The sequence below is a fragment of the Pteronotus mesoamericanus genome, unplaced genomic scaffold (genome assembly GCF_021234165.1).
Source record: "Pteronotus mesoamericanus isolate MK-2021 breed Mesoamerican mustached bat unplaced genomic scaffold, CSHL_Meso_final contig_171, whole genome shotgun sequence".
Taxonomy (NCBI): domain Eukaryota; kingdom Metazoa; phylum Chordata; class Mammalia; order Chiroptera; family Mormoopidae; genus Pteronotus; species Pteronotus mesoamericanus.
The window spans coordinates 1136216-1158522 of record NW_026555070.1 but is presented as its reverse complement, the minus strand read 5'-3'; the positions used below and the strand labels follow the sequence as shown (position 1 = coordinate 1158522).

Here is a 22307-nt window from a genome sequence, read left to right as displayed (position 1 = left end):
AGGCCTGCGCCCTCTCCCCCACGCAGGCCTACAGAAGGAGGCTGCACCAGCTCTTGCAGGCTCTGCACCAGAAGCTGGCGGCCCTGGGCCAGGCGCCGGACAGCCTACTGGGCGCCGACAAGCCCGTCTCCTACAGGACCAAGCCACCGGCCTCCATCCACAAGGAGCTCCTCAGCGTCTGCAGCGACCCCTACGTGTTGGCCCAACAGCTGACCCACGTGGAGCTGGTGAGTGGGCCCACGGCACCCCGGCCCCGACCCAGAGCGGGGACAGCCGAGAACCCCCCATCTGGCCTGTCTCCGCATAACCCAGGCCTGAGCCCCTCCGAGCAGGGCCAGCCAGGCATCTGCAGAGGCCCCTGGCCTCTCACCAACCCTGGGGCCCGGACAGCAGGGAGGGCCAGCCCTGCCCGACTTTTGAGCACTGGCTGGCTTGCGAGTCCCACTCGGGGACGGAACTGGGTTCCGATCGTGGCTCTGACACCAGCTGCTGTATGGTCTTCCCGCAACTAGTGCCTTTCCCACCGGGGCCTCAGTTTCCGCATCCAGGACTCACACAGGCACTTCAGCCACCCCTGCGTTCCAGAGGAGCCCGGACGGCGCATCCTGCTGGTGAAGGGGATGCCTCAGCCGGCCCCACAGCCTGCGGGCTCCTGGGACACAGAGGCCGTGGGGCCGTCCCCAGAGAGGGGAGGCTGGAGGGGGTGCCTTTGCTGTCGAACCTCCACCATTGATGAGTTCCATGCTGCTTCCCAGGCATATGCTCAGCGCTTATATGCCCTATCTCTTCTTTCCACCCCCTGTCAGGTAGTGCTGATATTACTCCCTTTTCACAGGTGCAGAAACTGAGGCCCAGAGAGGTTAAGTACATGTCAGAAGTCACACAGCAGAAGAGAGAGCTAGGATTCAATTCTGACCCAAACTCTGAACCACCAGGCCCCTCTAGGAGGGAGCAGATCACCCCATTTCCAGCCCCGTTTCCTGGGGTATCACCTCCCACGAGCAGCCCTATGAGCTGGCCGCCCCTGCCCCTGAGCGGCGGCAGCCCCTGGGCATGGGAAAGGAGGTCTGCCTCGCTCTGAGGTTGTGCTGAGCTCCATGACGCCCAGCAGGGTTGTTGAGCCCCAGGGAGTAGGGCAGGGGCCCGGGCCCCACCCAGGGTGGGCTGGGAGGCAGGGAGCCCAAGGGAGCACCAGGCCAGGTGCCCCGGGGGCACACACCTCTTCCCATAACCTTTCCCAACTCCTCCTCTCCCTCCGGTACAGGCGCGGCTGCGACACATCGGGCCTGAGGAGTTTGTCCAGGCTTTCGTGAACAAGGACCCTCTGGCCAGCACAAAGGTAGAAGGCGCTTGGACGGGCTCTGACCCGCTGGCCCCTGCCGTAGATCCCCGGACATCCGCTGGGCCAACTTCCTAGGGACCCAGGGCAGGCGATGGGCCCACCACACCCATGCCGCCACCCCAGGGGCTCAGAAAGCGACAGCCCTGAGTCCCCCGGAAGCCTTAGAGGGTCGGGTGTGCCCGGCGGAGTCACCCACCCAGCGAGGGCGGAGGAGTGGTTGGCAGAGGCCCTGGGTGGGGAGGATGGGGGGGGGCGCCCTCTACCCCCTGCCGCGAAAGGACCCCGCGTGCCCGTTGGGTGCTTTGCGGGGGACGCGGGTGCCCTCCAGCGGTCACTCAGGGAAGCGCGGCTGGTGCGCGCCGCTCAGAGAAGGTCGAGGCGCTCTTTCCTGGGAGGTTGGAGCGGCCCCTGGGCCAAGCGCTCCCCACGCGGGCCGCACACGGATTTCAGAGCGCGCCCCTCCTCTCTCAGAGCCAGCCCTCAGGGTGTCTGGTGCTGCTCAATGGGGTCAAATGCGAATCAGAACTGGAAACATTGTGTCTTCTGCCCTGCACCTAATAAAAGTACAAACTAAATATGCGATTGCATTTCCCCCTCTCAGATTAGCAAAGGTTAAACCTTGTATCTGTGTAGGGAAGGGACACCCACACGGCTGGAAGGGGGAAACTGGCACAGCCACTTTGGAGGTCAGTGTGGCAATAGTGTCAACACCCTGGACCCCAACTTTCCACACCTAATACTTTATTCCGCATATATACACACCCGTGTACACACGACCATTCAGCATAAACAGTGTTGACAATACCCTAAGGCTGGAAGCAAACTACCTTCTCATCCATAAGGAATGGATTAAAAATTTTAATACAGCCATACATAAAATATTATGCAACTATTAAAAAAGAATAAAAGCAATTGTAAGTATGAAATAATCACCAATATGCATTGTCGAGGGAAAAAAGAATGAGGATGAGTGACAGAGTATCTGGCCATTTGTAACAACGACGACAGGGCAGGTGCGCGACCTGCAGCCACTCGCACAGCGCGGCCGCGGAGGCCGTCTCTAGGGACGCCGTTGCTGCGGGCGGGAGCCCAGCACCCAGCGGCCGGCGCGCGAGCAGGCTCTGCCGCTCTTGGCTGGTTGGTTGTTTTTCTGTTTTGTTTTGTTCTAGGTTCTTGCCATTTCCAAGCGTTACAGTGACCCATTCTACTGTAGATGAACGTTTGTGTTGTTTCTGGCCTCTTGCCACTGTAGACATTGCTGCTGTGAACATTCGCACATGTCCTGGGGTGCGTGGGTAAAAATTTTTCCGCGGCATCAGTTCTCAAATGCTTTGGTCTCAGGACACCTTTCCACTTCTAAAAATTAAGGAGGACCCCAGAGAACTTTTGGTTATGTTGATTTTATCTGCCGATCTTTATCATTAAAATGGCTATCATATTAGCCATTAAAACCAATAACTTTTTAACATATTTATTCAAAAATAACAATAATAGCCCCTTATATGTTAACATAGTAACATATTTTATGAAAAATACCTGTATTTTCCAAAATAAAAAATTATTTTTTACTTTTCCAAAATAAAAAGGTATAATATTATGTACAATACTTTTACAAATCTCTTTAATGACTGACTTAGAAGACAGCTGCACTCTCTTATCTGCTTCTACATTCAATCTCTTGACATGCGTTATCAGTAGAAAATCCGACCTCTGAAAAATATGTAGAAGTATTTTACAGCCACTTCAGGAAACTGTGACTGTTGTTCTTTGATGCTACTCTGCGACCAGGCGAGTAGTAGTTCTTAAAGATTAATCACAATGTACAATATGAAAATATATCCGTGGCCTTTCCAAACTATTACATTAAAATCCATTGACCTTTCCTTAATTTTTATTTATTTTTTAGAGAGAGGGGAAAGGAGGGGGAAAGAGGACAGAAATACTGATGTGAGAGTGTGGAACATGGGTTAGCTGCCTTTCATATGTGCCCTGTTGGAGACCAAATCTGCAACCCAGGCATGTGCCCCGACTGGGGACCGATCCTCGGGCCTTTCATTTTGCAAGATGATGCCCAACCGAGTGGACGCACCAGTCAGGGCAAACCCATTGGTGGTTTTCTTTTTTCTTTTCTTTTCCTTTTTTTTTTTTTTTTAAGATTTTATTAATTTATTCTTAGACAGAGGGAAAAGGAGGGAGAAAGAGAAGGAGAGAAACATCAGTGTGTGGTTGCCTCCCGTGCATCTCCTACTGGGGACCTGGCCTGCAACCCAGGCCTGTGCCCTGACTGGGAATTGAACCTGTGACCCTTTGGTTTGCAGGCTGGTGCTCAATCCGCTGAGCCACACCAGCTAGAGCTGTTTTCTTTTTCTTTTCTTTTTTTTCTTCCCATGAAGGATTCTGTGACATTATAAATTGGTCATTTGGAAAATATGGCTTCCCTGAATCAAGCAGATTTTTGAAATGTTGGCACATTTTATTATATAATGTGTTTAAATCATATCCATTAAAATACTTACTGGTCTCCTTAAAAAATGAACCTCCCCCCCTGCTGGGTGGCTTGGTCCATGGTGCCCCACACACCAAAACGTGGCAGTTTTTCCCCAGTCGGGGTCACACGGGAATGATCGATGTTTCCCTCTCGCCCTTCCTCTCTCTCTAAAATCAAATAAATGTATCTTCAGGCGAGGAGTCAATAACTAAATAATAAAAAATTTAGAAGTCCTTACATACTAGGAAGCTGTCAAGTTCCCACAGGTGAACACATGTTTTACAAGATCCCAATTTTCTCCTGAAAACTTGAATTTTATCGTTGGCAACAAATACTATCAATTGCTCTGTGAAGGGACAGGCTCATTTTGTTCATTTTCAAGACAATCTGAGCCACCCACTGACGCCTGAAGGAGCATATCGCATCGGTCCGAGTGTCCTTCCAGTGCCCGCGCTGCCGCCTGGGCGGGGCTCCGGACCCCAGACCCCCGCCCCCTACAGCGCGTGTCCCCGACGCCCTCAGGCCCCCGCCTGCCGCGCAGGGGCCGCCCCGCAGAGACCTCGAAAAAGACGTGGACTCAAGGGTCAGTATTGAATAAAACTGGAAACAGCGGTGCCTCCTCGAGGACCTTTCTGAGTCGGGCTCGCCTTTTTCTTCTGCGTGTGCGGCTGGGAGAGGCGCGAAGGCCTCTCGAGGGGGGAGCCTCTCCGCCATCGGGCGGAGGTGGCAGCCGCGTCCCCTCGTTCCCGACAACGCCGCGGGTCGGCGGCGAAGAGGCAGCGACCCTGGGCAAACAGGAAACCAGCTTTGCCGCCGGGACCCTCAGAGCGCCCCGAACCGTTGCTCCAGGGCGCACTGTCTGACCGTGTATGTGTGTAGTCACAGACACAGATAACGCCCCTTTCTTATTACAAAATCATAAGCTTGTAATAAGGATACCACACCCGAGCACACCGTGTGACATCCTAGGTGAAATGCTCGAATTAAAGCTATAAATCATCACTCCCCTGCTATTGCGCTACCCGCCGCGCTCAAGCGGGCGCTGCGCCGCGGGCCCTGGTACCCGGGACGCAGACCAGCTGGCTGGGCTCGCCCTTCTCTGCTGCCCCGGGACCCCCCGCTGGCTACGGGGTGGCGAACGCCTCTCCGAGGGCAGCCCGGCGGGGCGTCTTCCGCAGCCAGTCAGCACGCAGCCTCGCCTTTTGTGCTTCTGAGTAAAGGAACGTTATTTAATAAATATTGCTTACTCAACAGCTTCGCACTCACTGTCAGCAGCGCCGCGCCTCACGCCCGAGGCTCGGCTCGTGCGTGGCTGCGGGCGCAGAGCGGCCCGGGCGCCGCGCGGGCGGCAAGCAGGACGCTTGTCTTCCCACGGAGCTGAAGCAGGAGGCGCGTGTCCCTGGGCCTACGTTCAGTGCGGCCGGGCTGCTCAGACTCCGCGCCACCCGCGCATGCTGGGCGGGGCAGGGGAAATGACGCAAGTGTTATGTGGGGGCTTACAAATGAACTTTTAGGGAGCAGTAGATGAGGATGGACAATTGCGTATCATATTTATATATCACATTAAATTACATCTCTAAATGCAGGGAGAAAAGACTAGAAGATATACATCAAATCATTTGTATTTGTGGATGGTTTTGAGGTTTTGATATTTTCCAAATTGGCTCTGATGATCACAAACTGACTTCATGTTCCAAAACTCACTGACAAAGAGGCTGAGCACAGTCCCTCCGTCTTTCCTAGCCCTGTTTCAGTGACAAGACCAAGAACCTGGAGGCCTACGTGAAGTGGTTCAACAGGCTGTGCTACCTCGTGGCCACCGAGATCTGCATGGTGCGTAGGAAGGCCCGCACGGTCGCTGCTGGGAGGTGCCCGGCTGGGAGGTGCCCGCCTGGGAGGGGGCCAGAAGGGCTTCTGGAGCCCATCCATCCCCAAGTCTGGGGCCAGGCTGGGCACCCCTCTGGGACACCAGGTGTCACTTGGCTCGCCTGCAGTGACACTTCCCCTCAGGCAGAGCCCGGCGCGGACCCACCGGCCTCTGTGCACAGCATCTAGCAGAGAGTGTCGGCGACCGCTTGCCGAAGGATCTGGGGCCTCCCTCTGCTCCCCGGCCTGGGCCGGTAGCCTAGGCTGCCTGGGCCTCTGGCCTGCAGCCCGTTCTGCTGGGCTCACTTGTGGTTTAGGGGTAGAGGCAACCCAACCTGTAAGAACCGGGAGACTGCACGATCAAAGTCCAGGTGTCTGGCTTCTCCTGGGAAGTAGGAAGACCCGGCCAGTCTGAGCCGGTCATGCGTGTCACCGGGCTGGTCCCTCCAGCCAGGCCTGCGCACCCTCTCGTCTCCCTTGCAGCGGAGGGACCCCTCCCCCGAACCCAGTTCCCACCGTCAGGTGACACCCAGGGGCTACTTTTCACAGGGAAAGATTGGAGGCAGCACATGTGCCAGGGTGGGGTCTCCAGAATCGGGTGCCACGACAGAGCTGGGGGTGCAAGGTGTTTACGGGGTGAACGCCTGTGACAGGGGACGGGGCAGGGGCGGGACGGGTAGGAGGAGGCGTTACCCAGGGACGCCTCCGCCTGTGCCGTCTCCTGTCCCGGGGCCCCCAGCAGGCCCCCAGCACTGTCATCAGGCCGCCCCTGGAGGACGGGGCGGGACAAAGGCAGTGGCTCTCTGAAAGGGTTTGGGCCCATCTGTCTCAGAGCCAGGCCGCTTCTCTCTGTTTGGGAAGAGCACAGCGTGGGGTCTGGGGCTTCCCTGCAGCTGACAGGGCAGGCTTACCTGAGGGGGCTGCGAGGAGGCTGCCCTCCCGCCCCGCCCGGCCCCGGGGCCCTGCCTGGGACAGCCAGCTTCCTGCAGGGAGGAGAGGCGAGGGAGCCGCCTTCTGCTTCTGGCGGGGGTGCTGGAGCTGTGCCTGGGGGAGGGAGGGGCTCCCTGGCCGGAGGTGGCCCTGGCCCCCGCAGCTCTCCCTGGCGGTGGGCTCCGCGCTGCTCTGCCCGGGGTGCGCCTGAGACCCTGCGCCTCAGGCTGCCTGCTGCCCAGAGCACAGGTCTCGGCCCCTGGAAGGACTGGCTGGGGGAGGGGGCGTGTGGTCAAGGCCGGAAGGGGGCTCGTCATTGCTGAGGCTCGGCACCCTGTCCCCAGCCATCCAAGAAGAAGCGGAGAGCCCAGGTGATCGAGTTCCTCATCGACGTGGCCCGCGAGTGCTTCAACATCGGCAACTTCAACTCCCTCATGGCCATCGTCTGTGAGTAGCCGGCTCCCAGGGAGGGGGCCGAAGCATGCGGGGCACCAGCCGGGGCGCTCCTCTGTGCAGAGGGTGGGTGCCAGTGGGCCACGCCCCCTGCCCCAGAGGTCCAGGGAAGGTGCCGATTTTGAGGCAAACTCAGCCCCCTTAGGGTGCTAGGTGAGGGTTGGGCAGCAGGTCCCCAGATCCAGGGAGAGCAGAGGCCCAAAGCCAGGCCCAGCCACCAAGTGGGGCCAGTGTGCTGGAGCCTGGGGCGCCCTCGGGAGCCGGGTCCGCCCCAGTACAATGTCTCCAGCGATCTGACAGCTGAGGCTGCTGCAGACCGCGGCCCTGGGCAGGGTGCGGCCTCAGGGGCTGGTCACCTCGGGCCGCACAGAGACCTTCTGCCCGGGGGAGCGGCCGGGCCGTGCGGCCCCCCCCCAAGTGTGCCCTCCGCCCTCCAGCCGGCATGAGCATGAGCCCGGTCTCCAGGCTGAAGAAGACCTGGGCCAAGGTGAAGACAGCCAAGTTTTTCATCCTGGAGGTAAGTAAGGCTGCGGGCAGCCCGGTGACACGGCCGTCCTCCGGTGCAGCTACACAGCTGCGTCCCTCTCTCCTTCCAGCACCAGATGGATCCGACAGGAAATTTCTGCAACTACAGGACAGCCCTGCGCGGGGCCGCCCACCGCTCCCTGACCGCTCACAGCAGCCGGGAGAAGGTAGGTGAGAGGCTTGCCTGGCGCTCGGGCCCCTCCCTGCTCTGGACTGCCTTGGCTCAGGTGGGCCGTGTCCGGGAACCTGGATGCCGCCCAAGGGCGTCTGGCCCAACCTCCCGCCCTTCTGCAGCATCTGTAATAGACAAGCATGTCGCCACCTTCCCAAACAGACCAGCTTCCCCCCCAGCAGTTGTAACTGGTAGGAAGTGTTTCCGCAGGGACCTGCGGTTACCCCCTGGGGTTGTTCCCTCTGGAGAGCCACACAGAGTGAGACTGCCCCCTCTTCTACCCGCTCGTCCTCCAGAGCCCCCAGGCCCGCTCCCCTCTCCTCCTGAGTCAACAGCCCCAGCCTTGCCCTGCCATAGGCAAGGTCCCTTAGACCCCTGAGCAGCCCCGTGTGTTAGAGTCCCTTCTGTTCCAGATCAAAATGTGGTGCCACGTACATAGGGTCTCGCACTTCCTCATTCTAACCTCAGTACTTTCATAGATGTGGCCTCAGGTCACACTGGCATTTCTGGAGATGACTGGCCTGAGCTTCCCGCTGAAACAGCCTCTTCACAGGGCCTTGGCTGACCCTGACCGATTCTGTTTCTCCAAATTCTCCCATAGCCTCTGATACAAGAAGCCACACATAGTCCTGGGGATGGCGGTGACGGTGACCCTCTGGGTTAAAGCCTGTCACCAGCCAGTGATGAGCCTTGTTCATCTCTGTGCATAGCAAATGCCTGCACTTATGGGGGCTCTGGTGGCACCAGGTCCCTGCAGGAGGCCCGCTTCCAGCCCGAGGGACGAAAGGACGAGCTGCCGTCCTGGAGTTCGTGGCCACTCCGGACCTGCATTGGATGGACACCCGTGGTTGGGTTTGGGGCGCGGCCGAGACATGCCACCCCCAACCAGCTGGCCCTTTCTACTCGAGCTGCGAGCACTCCGTCAGCTCTGGTCCCAGGAGAGCTGAGGAGGTGGGGGCAGCGTTCAGTGAGGGGGGCCTGGAACCCAGGCCAGGCGAGCCTTACCCACAGGAGCCAGGAGGCCGGAGAACCGGGCAGCAGGAACAGGGATCTGGCTTCACTGGGCCCCTGACCCTCGAGAGCCACTTGGCCTCCAACCCCCATTAGCTTCTGACAACTGCCCTGCAGGGTGGGCCTCAGCGTCGCCACCTCCCAGCACCGAATCCAACCGCACGGCGAGTAGGCGGCAGTGCCGGGAGTCAGGTTTTAATCTGGCTCTGAGTCGTGTGATCTTTGCACACCGCCAGGTGCCTCCTGTTCCCAGGGCGCAGGTGCCACATGGCAGCCCCAGGGGCACTGGCTGACGGCCCGGGATGGCTGCAGCTCTGGGTCTGAGGTGTCAGTCATGGCACCGCACTCGGCACTGTTTCTCTTCCATCTGTGCCGGGGCAGATGGCCATGGGCCGAGTGAACGCACCGGGACAGGGAAGGAAGGGGGAAGGAAGGAAGGAGGGAAGGAAGGTTGCAAGATGCTCCCACAGCACCCCCACCCCCCGCCCAGTGCTTCTGCAGCTGAATCTTCAGGCTCGAGGCTGCGGCAGGCGCTCTGCTTTCTTCCCGCCTGTGGCCAGCTCCTGTCCACGCTGCCCTCTCCCCCTACCCCCCCTCCTGTCCCCATCGCAGGCCGTCTCTGCACAGGCTTCTCTGGGTGACCTCCAGGCTGGGCCGGGTTCCGATGGAACCGCTTAGCGGCAGAAAGCAAGGGCAGTGGGTTCACAGTGACGCCAAGGCGGGAGGCCGGGAGACCGGCTGGGACGTTAGAGACGGACAGGGTGGGCCTGCACCCACGTGGACAGCCAGGGGCGGCGAGAAGTGCTCGCGCATGGAAGGTGCTGCTGCCCCAGGGACCTGCTACAATGCCTGGCCTCCAGGACGCCGGCACCCAGCCCCTGGGGAGCCCTCTCTGCCTCAGAGTCACCCTGCCCTTAATCCCCATCCTGTCCCAGTGCTTCTGCCACCAACCCCCCGCCCCACCCCCCGGCCCAGCTCAGCCAGCATGCACCAGCCTGGGCCGGGGGCTCAGCGCCGGGAGGGGTGGGGGCAGGCTCAGCACTGCCTGCACCGGACTGTGTGGACCTGGCGCCGGGCGCTGGACCGGCAGCACGTGGGCGCGGTTGTGGGCCCAAGGGCAGGGCTGGCGCCGGCCTCCCGGGGCTGAACACACAGCCGGGCGGCTTAGAGAAGTGTGTCCTCGCTCAGGGCTCGGCCACCGTCAAGGTGGGCGGGCCCGCACTCCCTCCAGAGGCTCCCGGGGAGGACCCTTCCTTGCCTCTTCCAGCTTCTGCTGGCCCCCGAGTTCCTCAGCCAGTGCCCCAGTGCTCCCATCTTGGCCTCCGTCTTCACGTGGCCATCTTTCCTGCGTGTGTCCAAGTTCCCCTCTTCACAAGGGCATCAGTCACTGACTGGACCCTGCATAGCCAGTGTGACCTTGTCTTAACTATCTCCGAATGAGTTCCCACTGCCAGGCGCCAGGGTTTAGGATGCCAACACACTCCTTGGGGTGGGGAGACACACCGTCTGAGCCACAACGGCAGGGTGCAGCCAGCTGGTTCTCCAGGGAGGTCTGAACTGTGAGCAGGCGTCTGGGTCCCCGGCCCGGCCGGGCAGGGAGGGAGAGGCAGGACCCCGCAGGCCGGCTCCCGGCTGGACGCTCAGGAGCCCGCTCCGCGAGCACAGGCCTCCTCGCAGGGCAGCAGGTTCAGATCTCCCGCGTCAGAAAAGACATAAAAGGACAACTTGTTAAACATATATTTGAAAGGAGGCCACAAAATTTCCCAGCAGGTGACTCCCATCGCACGCAGATTTAGTATGTGCGCGGTCCCTCCCACCGGGCGCCGGGAGAAATGTCCCGGCGCCGGGTTTGTGCGCCTTTCCCGCCGCGGGCGGAGCGGCCGGTGTGCAGCAGGGGCTCAGGCAGCACCGGCGCTGCTGGGGCCTGGAAGGAGGCAGCCAGGCCCCAGGGGAAAGGAACCGGGCCTCCTTCCTCGGTGGCTGCCCCGTTGCCCTCGTGGTGCACACTACGTGGCCGGGACCCGGGCAGCCCCAAGGCCAGAAGGGGCCCAGGTCCAAGGGCGGAGGCGGCCGCTGTGCCCAGGAAGCCTCTCCCGCCGATGTATCCGGTGTCCCTGCGCTGGGGGCTGCGGGCCAGGGCTGACCGCCCTCCTGTCCCTTCCAGATCGTCATCCCCTTCTTCAGCCTGCTCATCAAAGACATCTACTTCCTGAACGAGGGCTGTGCCAACCGCCTCCCCAACGGGCACATCAACTTCGAGGTAGGGTCCAGGGCCCGGGTCGGCCGGCAGCACGGCTCCCAGAGCAGCGGCGCGGGCTGCCGGCTGGGCCAGCAGGGGCTCGCGCCCCGGCGCGCTCACCGCCAGCGCCAGGGCGCGTCCTCGGAGTCTCCGCGCCCGCACAGGACGGTTTTCAGCCCTTGACGAGCACCAGGCTGACCGGGGGCAGGTGCTGTGACGGCTGCCCAGGGGCGCCGAGCGTGGGTCGGGGAGGCTCCCCACGGAGGGGCCCGAGCGGCGGGAGGAAGGGTCGGACGCGGGCGGAGCGGGCACGCGGAAAAGGAGGTCTCCCCGAGCCGACTCTCGCCGCTGCGGGCTCCCGGGTCCCCCTCCCGGGAGCCCTCCGACCTCCCAGGCGGAGGGAGACCCGTGCTCAGCAGGCTGGCGTCCCTGGGCGCCCGCGCGCCAGCCGCCGAGCTCCTGCCTCAGAAGCCAGGCAAGGCTGCTCGCTCCGTCTCCCGACCGCCCGGCGGCCCAGCCGGCGCACGGGGCTCTGAGGAGCGGGGGGTGTGGGGCCGAGGCGGCCGAAGGCCCCAAGTCACCCCCAACCCGCGGGCCCACTCGGCCTCCAGTTCGCGGGGCGCAGGGCGTCGGTCCCGCGGCCGCCCTCGGGAGACCGGGCCGGGCCCGGGTAGAACGAGGGGACTGGGTGGGCCTGCTGCGAGGCCCGGGGAGGGCTCCGCAGTTGTTCCCTGGAGACGGGGCGCCCCGCGGGCCGGGCTCCCCGGGGGCCGCGCCCAGGCTGGAGGCGCCGCGGAGCGGGCGGGGCTTGAGAGCGGCCGCGGCCCGGGCCCTGGGAGCTCCTGGCGCCCCGACGCACCCCCGGCGTGGGGCGCTTTCTTTTCCGCCTTCTTGGGGCTGGAGGGCGAGAAGCAAGACAGCGAGGTGCTCACACGTCCCTGATTCTGGGTGCGAAGTGGGGGGCGGGGCCGGCCCAGGGCGGATCTAAGGAGGCCAAGGGTGGGGCTCCCACCCAGTCGTGAGCAGGAGCTGCTATTTATTTAAAATCCTTCTTTAATTTAGCACTTTTTTTCAACTTAAATGAACGTATTTAAATTTTTCTTAAAAATTCTACTTCAATGCATTTACCTAAACTTTACTTAAATACATTTATTTAAATTTATTTGCATATCCTTTAAATAAACAAACTTGACATAAGTAGGGACAACCACAAAAATAGAATGAAACTCAAGTAACCTCACCTCTTGCTAGAGGCACTGCCCGTTAGGGCCGTGGCCTGAGCGCCCGCCCCCAGGCCCCCAGGCCCCCAGACCCCCAGACGCGGCGAGTCCCAGGCGCCGGCGGCTCCTCCGCGGGCCGGCCGAGGGGACGCCGCCAGGTCCCGGGGGGGCGGCGCTGCCATGCGCCGCCCCGGGTTCCACCCGGCTTGCCCAGAGGGGCGCGAGAAGCCTGCCCGTCCAGCCCCGCTCCCCCGGGGAGCTCGGGCCCTGGGAGTGGGCACGACCGTCTTGTCTCTGTGACCCCGGCAGAAATTTCTGGAGCTGGCCAAGCAGGTCGGAGAGTTCATCACATGGAAACAGGTGGAGTGTCCCTTCGAGCAGGACCCCGGCATCACTCACTACCTGTGCACTGCCCCCGTCTTCAGCGAGGACGGTAAGGTGGCCCCTCACAGCTCCTGGGCGACGGGACTCTCGCGTGGCCTCTTCGTCACGCTGCCACTCAGGGCCCCTGGTCTGAGCGCAACACACCGTGCCCACATTTGCTGGCTCTGGGGGGGCCCAGAGAAGGCTGCCCGCCCTGGTGGGGCGGCTGCCACCCCCAGGCGCTGCCCAGGGCCCCCAGGGACTGCGGGCCGGACCTCCAGGCCCAGGCCTCACCCCGCAGACAGTGTGGAGGCCGTCGGGCAGCCCGGGTCTGACCCGCTCACTCGTCAGAAGCGGGGCGGTGCCGGCAGGAGCGGCCGCCCAGGGCGCGCGTGACCGCGTCGTTCGGCAGCCGGCGGGAGCGTGTGCGTGCGTGGGGCACACGGCACGCCAGACGGCACGTCTTTTCTCCAGAGCCCTGCGCGCGTCTGTCCGCCCCAGAGAGTCAGCATTCCTGCCGGGGCATTTGTCAGATACAACCGGGCGGCTTGTGAATTTGCTAAGCGAGGGCACTCCGTGAGCTCCCTGCCGCAGGAAGAGAAAGTGCTGAGGGAGCAAGGGGTCACCCGGGCCGGGGCTGACCCTGCCGGTGGGCCGGCGCGGCCCCACGGTGACGGGCTCCCAGGACCCAGGGCCCTCGAGCCACCCTGGGAGCTTTGTGCGCAGCACAAAGGGGGCCCGGCTTCTCGTCACAGCCGGCGTTGTACATACGGATCTCACTCGTGCACAGGAGAAAATGTTCTGTCAAAACAAAAAATCAGAAGGAAAGAATTTTTAATGACTTTGTTTTTAATTGTTAACACTTTCAACTTTGCCATTTTATTTTTTTTATACTTTGGAGCTAGTAACTCTTTGGAGTCCCTTCCCACAACAACAGCCGGGTGGGTAAACCAGGCGGGGCTGCTCCCACCCCAGCGAGCTCTGGGATGCTGGGCAGACCCCTCGCCTTCGCTGCTGCATCTGTTAAGTGGGGGTAATGAGAGGACACACCTCCGGGGCCACTGGGAGACTGCCTGGACTTGGCACAGCGAAGCCCATAGGAGTACAATCCATCAGCACTAATTGCACTAGTTTCCTATTGGTGCTGAAACAAATCACCACAAACTTGGTGGCTCAAAACAACACAGACGGACCCTCTTACAGTGAGGGAGGGCAGGAACCCACTGGGCTAAAACCACGGGCCGACAGAGCTGGTCATTTCTGGAGGCTCTGGGTGGAGAACTGTTTCTCGGCCTCCGCAGCCGCTAGCGCTGCCTGCATTCCTGGGCTCCCGGACCCCTCCCCGCTCCACAAAGCATGGTGCTCCGACCTCCACCAGCACATCGTCTTCTCTCTCCTGGGGTCACATCTCCCTCGGTCTCCTTCTTCGGAGGACACTTGTGATGGCAGTTAGGGCCCACCTGGATCATCCAGGATTATCTTTCCATCTCCAGATTCTTCTATTTATTGATTTGTGTGTGTGTGTGTGTGTGTGTGTGTGTGAGAGAGAGAGAGAGAGAGAGAGAGAGAGAGAGAGAGAGATTTGTTGTTCCACTTATCTGTGCATTCATTGGTTGATTCTTGTATGCGCCCTGATGGCAGATCGAACCCACAGCCTTAGCATATTGGGACAACACTCTGACCAACTGACCACATGGCCAGGGCCAGATCCTTAGCTCAATCACATCCGCAAAGTCCCTTTGTGCCATAGAAGGTAACATATTCACAGGTTCTGGAGATTAGGATCTGGGTGTCTCTGGGAGCCATTATTAAACCTACAACACTAGTTACTACAGTGATTGTTGTCATCAGCCAATAGACATTAGGCAATAAAATGTGTCAAAGGCACATTAGGAGAGAGACAGAAGGAACCTAGGGACAGGGAGGAGTGAGGAAAGGGCATTTCATTCACTCCTTCAGACAGCAGTATCTCCAGAGAGCCTGTTATGTGCCAGGCAGTGATTTAGCTGTGAACATACAGATAAGAGCCTGGCCCTGCTAAAGCTCCCTTGCAGAGCGGCACCTTCCATTTGGCCCTCTCTCTCTCTTCTGTCCCTCCCATCCCCCAACAGTGAAGAAAAGTGAGAGAAGGGACCTAAGTGGACTGAACCCCATAGGTTGGTCAAAGCCTCTGGGAGAAGTTCTGCCTGCCTTCAGCTCCTAGCCTCCCCAGGCTGGAGGCTCTCTGACACAAATGAAAATATAGAAAATCTTAGCAAGGAAACAAAATATAAGAGCCAAATGGACACTTTAGAACTGAAAAATACAGTAACTGAAATAAAAAACTGGGTGGAGGGGCTCAACTGCAGAAGGAAGAGAAGAGAGGGAAGGGTCAGGGAGCCAGAAGATAAAGCAATGGAAATCATACAGCGGAGCCCTGGGGACCTGTGGGACTGTAACAAAACACCTGGCATCCATGTCATCAGAGTCTGAGGATGAGGGACAAGAGGTCAGGGTGGAAAAGCACTTGAAGAAATAATGGCTAGAAACTTCCCAGATTTGGAAACCTACAGATTCAAGAAGCTGAGTAAATTCCGAAGAGAGTAAACACAAAGAAACCCATACCAAGACACATCATAGTCAAGCTTCTAGAAACTTAAGAAAAAGAAACTAACCTTAAAAGCACTGAGAGAGACATGACATTTTACCCATAAGGGAAAAAAAAATCCAAATGACATCAGATTCCTCATCAGAAATCATGGTGGCCAGAGGCAATGGCACATTTTTCAAGTGCTGAAAGAAAATAACCATCAACCTAGAATTCTATGTCCAGTGAAAAGAACATTCAGGAATTTGCTATAGATAAATCAAAATGTAATTTTAAAAGATTGTCCAGGTATCCCACAGGAAAACAAAAATAAAATCAAAACACAGAAAGAACAAACAGAAAACAAAAAAATAAATAAAATGGCAGACTCAAGCTTTAACATATCAGTAATTATACTAAATGTAAATGGTCTAAATATAACAAGTAAAAGACAGATTGGCAGAGTAAATTAAAAAGCATGACCCTAACTATGCTGTCTGCAAGAACCTCATTTCAAATATAATGATATAGACAGGTTAAAAAGTTAAAAATGAGAAAACAATCTAAGGAAAGCAGGAACAGCAATATTAATATCAGATAAAGTATACTTCGGAGGAAAGAAAATTTCCAGAGACAAAGAGGGATATTATATAATAAGAGAGTCAATCTATCAAGAAGACATAGCAATTCTAAATGTGTATCCACCAAACAACAGAGTTGCAAAATTTATGAAGCAAAAACTGATAGACCTAAAGGAGATATAAATAGATCCACAAAATTATAGTTGGAGACTTGAATGCCCCTCTCAACAATTGATCGAACAACTAGACAGAAAATCAACAAAAAACTCACCAATGGCATCAACTAACATAACTGACATTTATAGAATGCACTTTTTTTCCCCAATGGCCCACAGGACATATACTAAGATAGACCATATCCTGAGTACATAAAATAAACTACAACAAATTAAAATAATTGAAATCATACAAAGTTTGTACTCAGATCCAGTGGATTCAAACTAGAAATAAATAATACAACAGGAAAATCTCCAAGCACTTAGAATCTAAACAGCACACTTCTAAAGAATCCATGCATCAAATAACTTTCCAGAAAAATAAAAAAAAAAAATTGAACTAAGTGAAAATGCAATCAAAATGCAGTCAAAAATCAGGACTGAGAGGGAATTCTGCAGTAGTGAATGCATATATTAGGGGGAAAAAAGGGAACATCTCAAATCAATCATCCATGTTCCCATCTCCAGCACCTAGAAAAAGAGGAACAAAATAAACCCAGAGCCAGCAGAAGGACAGAAATGAGAGAACAGAAGAGCAGAAATCAGCGAAACGGAAAAGGAACAGCAGTAAAGAAAGTTGACTAAACAAGAGCTGATTCTTTGACAAGAAAAGTGGCCATCCCCTAGCAAAGAATATCTTGACAAAGAAAGAGAGAAGATAGAAGTTACTCACACGAGGAATGAATTGGGATACCGCTATAGACTCTGCCAACATGGAAAGGCTAATAAGGCAACACTATAAACAACACTATGCACATACACTTGACTGGTTAGATGAAATGGATCAATTCTTGAAAAACACAAACTACCACAACTCAACATAAAAGACATCACTTGAATAGCCCTAGAGCTATTGAGGAAATCAGGTTTGTGATTTCAAAACACCCAAAAATGAAATCACTAGAGAATTCTATTAAATGTTTACAGAAGAGTTAATACCAATTCTGCACAATCTCTTTTAAAAATAGAAAAGAGGGAACTTCCCAATTCATTTTATGAAGTCAGTATTACCCTGATACCAAACCAGATATTTAAAAAAAGACAGTATAAAAAAATAATAAAAACCAACATCCCTCATGAATACAGGTAGAAAATTCCTTAACAAGATATTAGCAAATAGAATTTGGCAATATATAAAAATAATTATAATCATGACCAAGTGGGGTTTTTTCCCAGAGATGCAAGGCTATTTAATATTTGAAAGTCACCAGCGTAATCTACCATATAATAGGCTAAAGGAGAAAAACCACTTGATTATACTAATTGTAGAAAAAGCATTTCACAAATTTCTTTTTTTTTAATTTTATTTATTTGTTTTTTAGAGAGAGAGGAAGGGGGGAGAAGGAAAGGGAGAGAAACATCAGTGTGCAGGAGAAACATCCATCCGTTGCCTCTCGCACGCCCCCAGTGGGGCCCGAACCCAAACCCAGGCATGTGCTCTGACCTCAGCATCGAACCAGCGACCCTTTGGTTTGTGGGATAATGCTCCAACAACTGAGCCACACCAGCCAGGGCACATTTCACAAATTTCAATACGCGTGCCTGGACAAAACTCTCAGGAAATTAAGAATAGAAGGGAATTGGTCAACTTAATAAACTGCATCTACAAAATCTCTTCAGCTAACGTTACATTTGATTGAGAAGGACTGAATTCTTCTCACGACAATCAGCACCAGGCAAGGATACTTACTCTCGCCACTGTTATTCAACATGGTAGTGGAAGACCTAGTCTGTACAATAAGGCAAGAAGAGGAAATCCAACAGTATGGTGCTTACCGGGGGAAAGGGGGCGGGGGAAGGGGGGCGGTAGAAGGGGGCCAAGGAGGGATGCATGGTGATGGAAGCAGACTTGGGGTGGTGAAGACACAACACAATTTACAGACGGTGTATTATGGAATTGTACGCCTGAAACCTATGTAATTTTATTAGCCAGTGTCACCCCAGTAAATTCAATAAAAATGTTTTTAAAAGACATGCAGCTCAGAAAGGAAGAATTAACATTGTCCCTGTTTGCAGAAATAAAAATACCCCAAGGAATCTACAAAAACTCCTAGAGCTAAGTGAGTTCAGCAAAATTTGTAGGATACAAGATAAAAAAAATGCAAATATCTAATGTACTGACAATGACTATGAAGACAGCAAAATCAAAAATACGATACCATTTATAATTGCTCCACAAAATGAAGTAGGTGTGAATCTAACTAAACATGTGCAAGATTCGTGTGCTAGAAACCACACCGTCCTGATGAGCGAAATAGAGAAGGGCTAACTCTGTGGAGAGACACGATGCCCAGGGACTGACATTCTCAAATTTATTCGAAAATTTATTCTCAAATTTATACGAAACACCAAAGAAACTAGAATAGCTGAAACAATTTTGGGGGGAGGGGTAGAGAATGAAGTGGAAGCAATCACCCTACCCAATACTGAGGCCAATATTTTATGGCCACAGTAGTAGAGGTCGTGTGGCGTTAGCAGGACAGACACGTGGAAAATGTGACAGAATAGGGAACCCGGAAATAGACCCACACAAATATGCCCAGTGAGTTTTGACGAAGGTGCAAAAGCAGTTCAGGGCAAGAGAGACAGCCTTTTCCACCAACGGGACTGAGGCGTTCAGACGTCCACGGGCCCAGAAAGGAGCCTTGACCTCAGGGCCCCACGTACACAAAAATTAACTCAAAGGATCCACAGACTCAAATTTCAAACTATAGAAACAAGTACAGAAAATCTTTAGGATGTGGAACTAAACAAAGAGTTTCTTATAAAACTAAATACGCAACTAAATACGACTCAGCAATTGCATGTTTGGACATTTATTCCTGAGAAATTAATGCTCGCATTCACACAAAAACCGTTCACCGGTGTTGCGGCAGCGTAGAGCGTTGCGGCCGAGCCCTGTAGGCCACGCGGGTGCCCGCGGGCTGCGGGCCGCGGGCCACACACCCAATGCGCAGAGCTCGCCACGCGAGGAGTGGACTCAACACGCCACGGGCAAAGCTCGGGGGAATGCTGCCCGGCGAGGAGAGCCAGTCCCAAGCCGCTGCGTACTGTCCGATTCCATTTACGTCACATTGTTGAAACGGCAGGATTTAGACAGAGAACAGATCAGTGGTCGCAGGGGTCCGGGAAGGGGGGGAAATGGGAGGGAAGTGGGCGGGCTGTAAAAGGCACCGGCCGGCTCCAGGGGCACACAGAGCCTCAGGCCTGTGTCAGCGTCCCCAGCCCAGGGCCATCTTGTCCCGAGTTTTTGCGAGGATTGCCATCCGGAGACACTGGCTAAAGGGTACATATCCCTCTGTATTATTTCTTAACAATTGCGTGTGAATCTACAATTATCTCCCAACCGCAAGTTTAATTTTAAAACTTTGGGTGTAGAACAGGGTATCGTCAACCATAATTGGATAATTTCACTTCATTTTCTGACTAGGTCTTTATTTGGCTTCTTATGAAAGTGAGAGTCCAGAGAATCACACGGAAAAAGAGAGGTGGAAATCTCTCAGGTGAGTCTGTGTGCCCAGGTCGGGGTGGGGGTCGGGGTGGGGTGGGTGCTTGGGGCCTGGACAGGGCTGAGGGGCTTCGCCAGTCCCCAGCTCATCAGCCTCCTGGGGGGCCCCCAGCTGCTGAGGAGAGCGCAGTCCAGGCCATGATCTTGGGGCCGGGGTGGAACTCAAGGCCTGGGTAGAAGAGGAGGCTGGGACCACAATCCCCCCACGGCTGGTGGCTGCCCTGATGGGCGATGAACTTGTATGTCCCCGGGCTTGGAATCCCTAGTCCCCATTCTTGGGCCGGGAAGTGAGAAACGCACCACCGCCTGCTTGTCCAGCCTGTTCACACAGCCGAGCGGCGGGCGGAAGGGACCCACATCAACGGGCCTGAGCCAAGGACCTTGCGCAATGTCCCCTGGGGCGGGAGGCTGCCTGCGGAGGAGGTCACATGCTGGAGAGAAGTATAACCAAGGGCCGGGCCTGTTTAAATCTGCAGGTCTTCTATTTTGGGGAAGACGTGAGGATCAGGGAGCTGGAGGAGGAGGAGGAGGAGGAGGAGGAGGAGAGGAAGCCCGCAGAAGCCCTCTGCAGCCCTGACTCGGCTGGCCCAGAGGTCAGGGGAGGCCTGGGTGCCTCACTACTTTGCCACTGGTGACCCCGTGGCCTCGTGCCTGCCGCACAGACCACATGGCTCAGGAGACTTTTCTTCTCCTTTGGTGGGACCTCAACCCTGGCAGGGCCCAGGGCCTCCAAACTCATGGGCGGCACGTGCCTCGGGGGCCCTGCCTTGAGGACGGTGGTGGCTGCGTGGCTGGGCAGCCTGTCCAGCCTCTGCGAGGACCCGCTCTCACTGGCAGACTCCGGCCGCGGAGGCCGGCACCCCGTCTGCCGCCAGGGCGCCTGAGAGCCTTCGCATCTCCAACAGGCGCTGCCGCGCTGTGAGCAGGGCTGGAGCCCACCAAGTGCCCCCCACACTCTGCAGAGGGCCCCTCGGGATGGGCTGGTTTCTGCAGCCCTGGGCACCCCCTTTCTGGATCTTTCTGGTATCAGGGGATGGCTTTCTGGTGACAGCTGGGACGCCGGTCAGCAGGACAAATTCGGGTCACGGAGGTGATAACATGTACAGTACCTTGTAAACAGTCGAGCCAGTATAAACACATTCGTACACCCTGTGTATCCATGTCCACGTGGCGTCTCTCACCACGCGCGGGCCTGGGAATGCTGTGGCCTTGGGGCAGGTGCAGGCGTGGCGGCCGCTTCCACTGCGCTGCCCCAGGCCGTGCTGGCCGACAGGGCCTGCTGCAGAGCGCGCGCTCGAGGAGCCTCGGAGGAGCGGCCAGATGCCTCTCTCCTGCGGGTGTGGGGAGCAGGGGGCTTGAAGCTGGGGAGGCACCCTCGGCCCACCGTGAGGCTCCGCCCAGGGGCCCCGCTCAGCCCCTGAGGCACCACGCCAAGCTTCTGGGCCAGGAAGCAGATAGGGCGTGGCACTGCTGAGCCCTCACCTGGCACGTGACCAGGTCCCCCGGCCAGCAAGTCAGGGAGTGTGATGTGCGTCACTGTTCCCGGTCAGGAGGTGCTGGGCAGAGAGGGGTGTGCCGGGGGTGAACCAACACAGCCCGCTGGCCCCAGCCACATCAGGCCCCACTATCCGGGCAGCATGGGGACCCCGGGACCTCACCAAGATTCCCAGAGGACCCAGCGGCTGGCGGAGGTGAGGGGCCGCTGTGTGTAAGGGTAAAGCGGGGGCTGCTCTGTGCCCTGACCAGCCCCTCTGCTCCACCTGAGACCTCAGAGAGGCCGAGTCGTGCAGGGAATGGGCGGCAGAGCAGGGACTGGGCTTCAGCCTGCCCCGGCTCCCACCCCTCACACCGCATCCAGCTCCTGACAGGAGCCTGGGCGGGGCCCTGGGGCCAAACCCAAAGCGTCCTGGGGGTCCCTGGAGCTGGCTAGAAGCCCCTCTGCATCCCCCCCACCCCACCCGGCATGCTCTCTTGGGGCCTGGCCTTTCCTGGGGCAATACTAGGCAGGACCCCTGCAGACATCAGTGGGGACTGTCTGCCCCCGGCCACACCAAGCACGGCCTCTCAGGAGTAGGGCAAGTGGCCCAGAAGGAGTTAGTGGCCTTGCAGACGCATGATGGCGGTCCCAGGGCTGAGGGCCTTGGGCTCAGGGACGCCTGCCCAGTTCCCTCCAGAGGGGACTCTGCCCTACCTGGCCACAGGAGATGGGACATTCGGGAGGAGGCTCCCAAGCATCACGGGTCCCCGGCTCCTTCTTCTTACTCCTAAGTAACTCAGTGCAAGGGGCTGTGAGGAAACCCCAGAAGCTGAGCTTCGGGGACAGCAGGCGGGGCAGCTGGCCCCAGTGCCCTCCCGTGCCCTCACAACCCCTCTCCCAGGCCAGGATCCCCATGCTCTCTCTCTCCAAGGCTGGCCCGCAGCCACGCCCCCACCGCCGAGGTCCAGCCCGGCGGCCTGTGTCGGAGGGAGGTTGCAGCAGCCTCCTCCCCGCTATGAGGAGCTCGAGGAAAGGGTGCTGCGGAAAGATGGGCCGGGCCCACGCCTGAGACTCCGGGGCGGCCAGTCCCACTTGCCAGTGCCCACAGAAGGTGAGGCGGCCCTGATGCCCCGGGCCTGTGGTCCCCGAGCAAAGGGAGCACCCTTCCCTGGCTCCTGCAGCCGTGGCCTTGCACACGCTGTTCCCGCCGCCTGGCGTGCTGGTCCCACCTTGCTGATCTCGTCAGAGCTCCCGCCTCCGGGGAAGGAGTCCTGGCAGGAGGCCCCCACCGCACCTGCTCCCTCCAGCCCGCCCGCCCCTCCCTGGCCCCGCACAGTTGGGCATCAGGGGA

The 22307-nt window shown here is 57.1% G+C and overlaps 1 protein-coding gene across 3 annotated transcripts in view; it reads left to right on the top strand.

The window, feature by feature from the left end:
• The window catches only part of RASGEF1C (RasGEF domain family member 1C), a 74964-nt gene extending 54366 nt beyond the window's left edge, over nt 1-20598 (top strand). For all 3 annotated transcript variants that reach the window (XM_054566238.1, XM_054566237.1, XM_054566236.1), the window contains exons 5-14: nt 27-227; nt 1265-1339; nt 5574-5663; nt 6971-7073; nt 7517-7596; nt 7676-7771; nt 10952-11047; nt 12556-12679; nt 19402-19474; nt 19956-20598. In XM_054566238.1, coding sequence (XP_054422213.1) covers nt 27-227; nt 1265-1339; nt 5574-5663; nt 6971-7073; nt 7517-7596; nt 7676-7771; nt 10952-11047; nt 12556-12679; nt 19402-19474; nt 19956-19980 — 963 coding nt within the window. In that variant the 3' untranslated portion in view covers nt 19981-20598. The remainder of the gene's footprint in view (nt 1-26; nt 228-1264; nt 1340-5573; nt 5664-6970; nt 7074-7516; nt 7597-7675; nt 7772-10951; nt 11048-12555; nt 12680-19401; nt 19475-19955) is intronic.
• The last annotated feature ends 1709 nt before the right edge of the window (nt 20599-22307 follow it).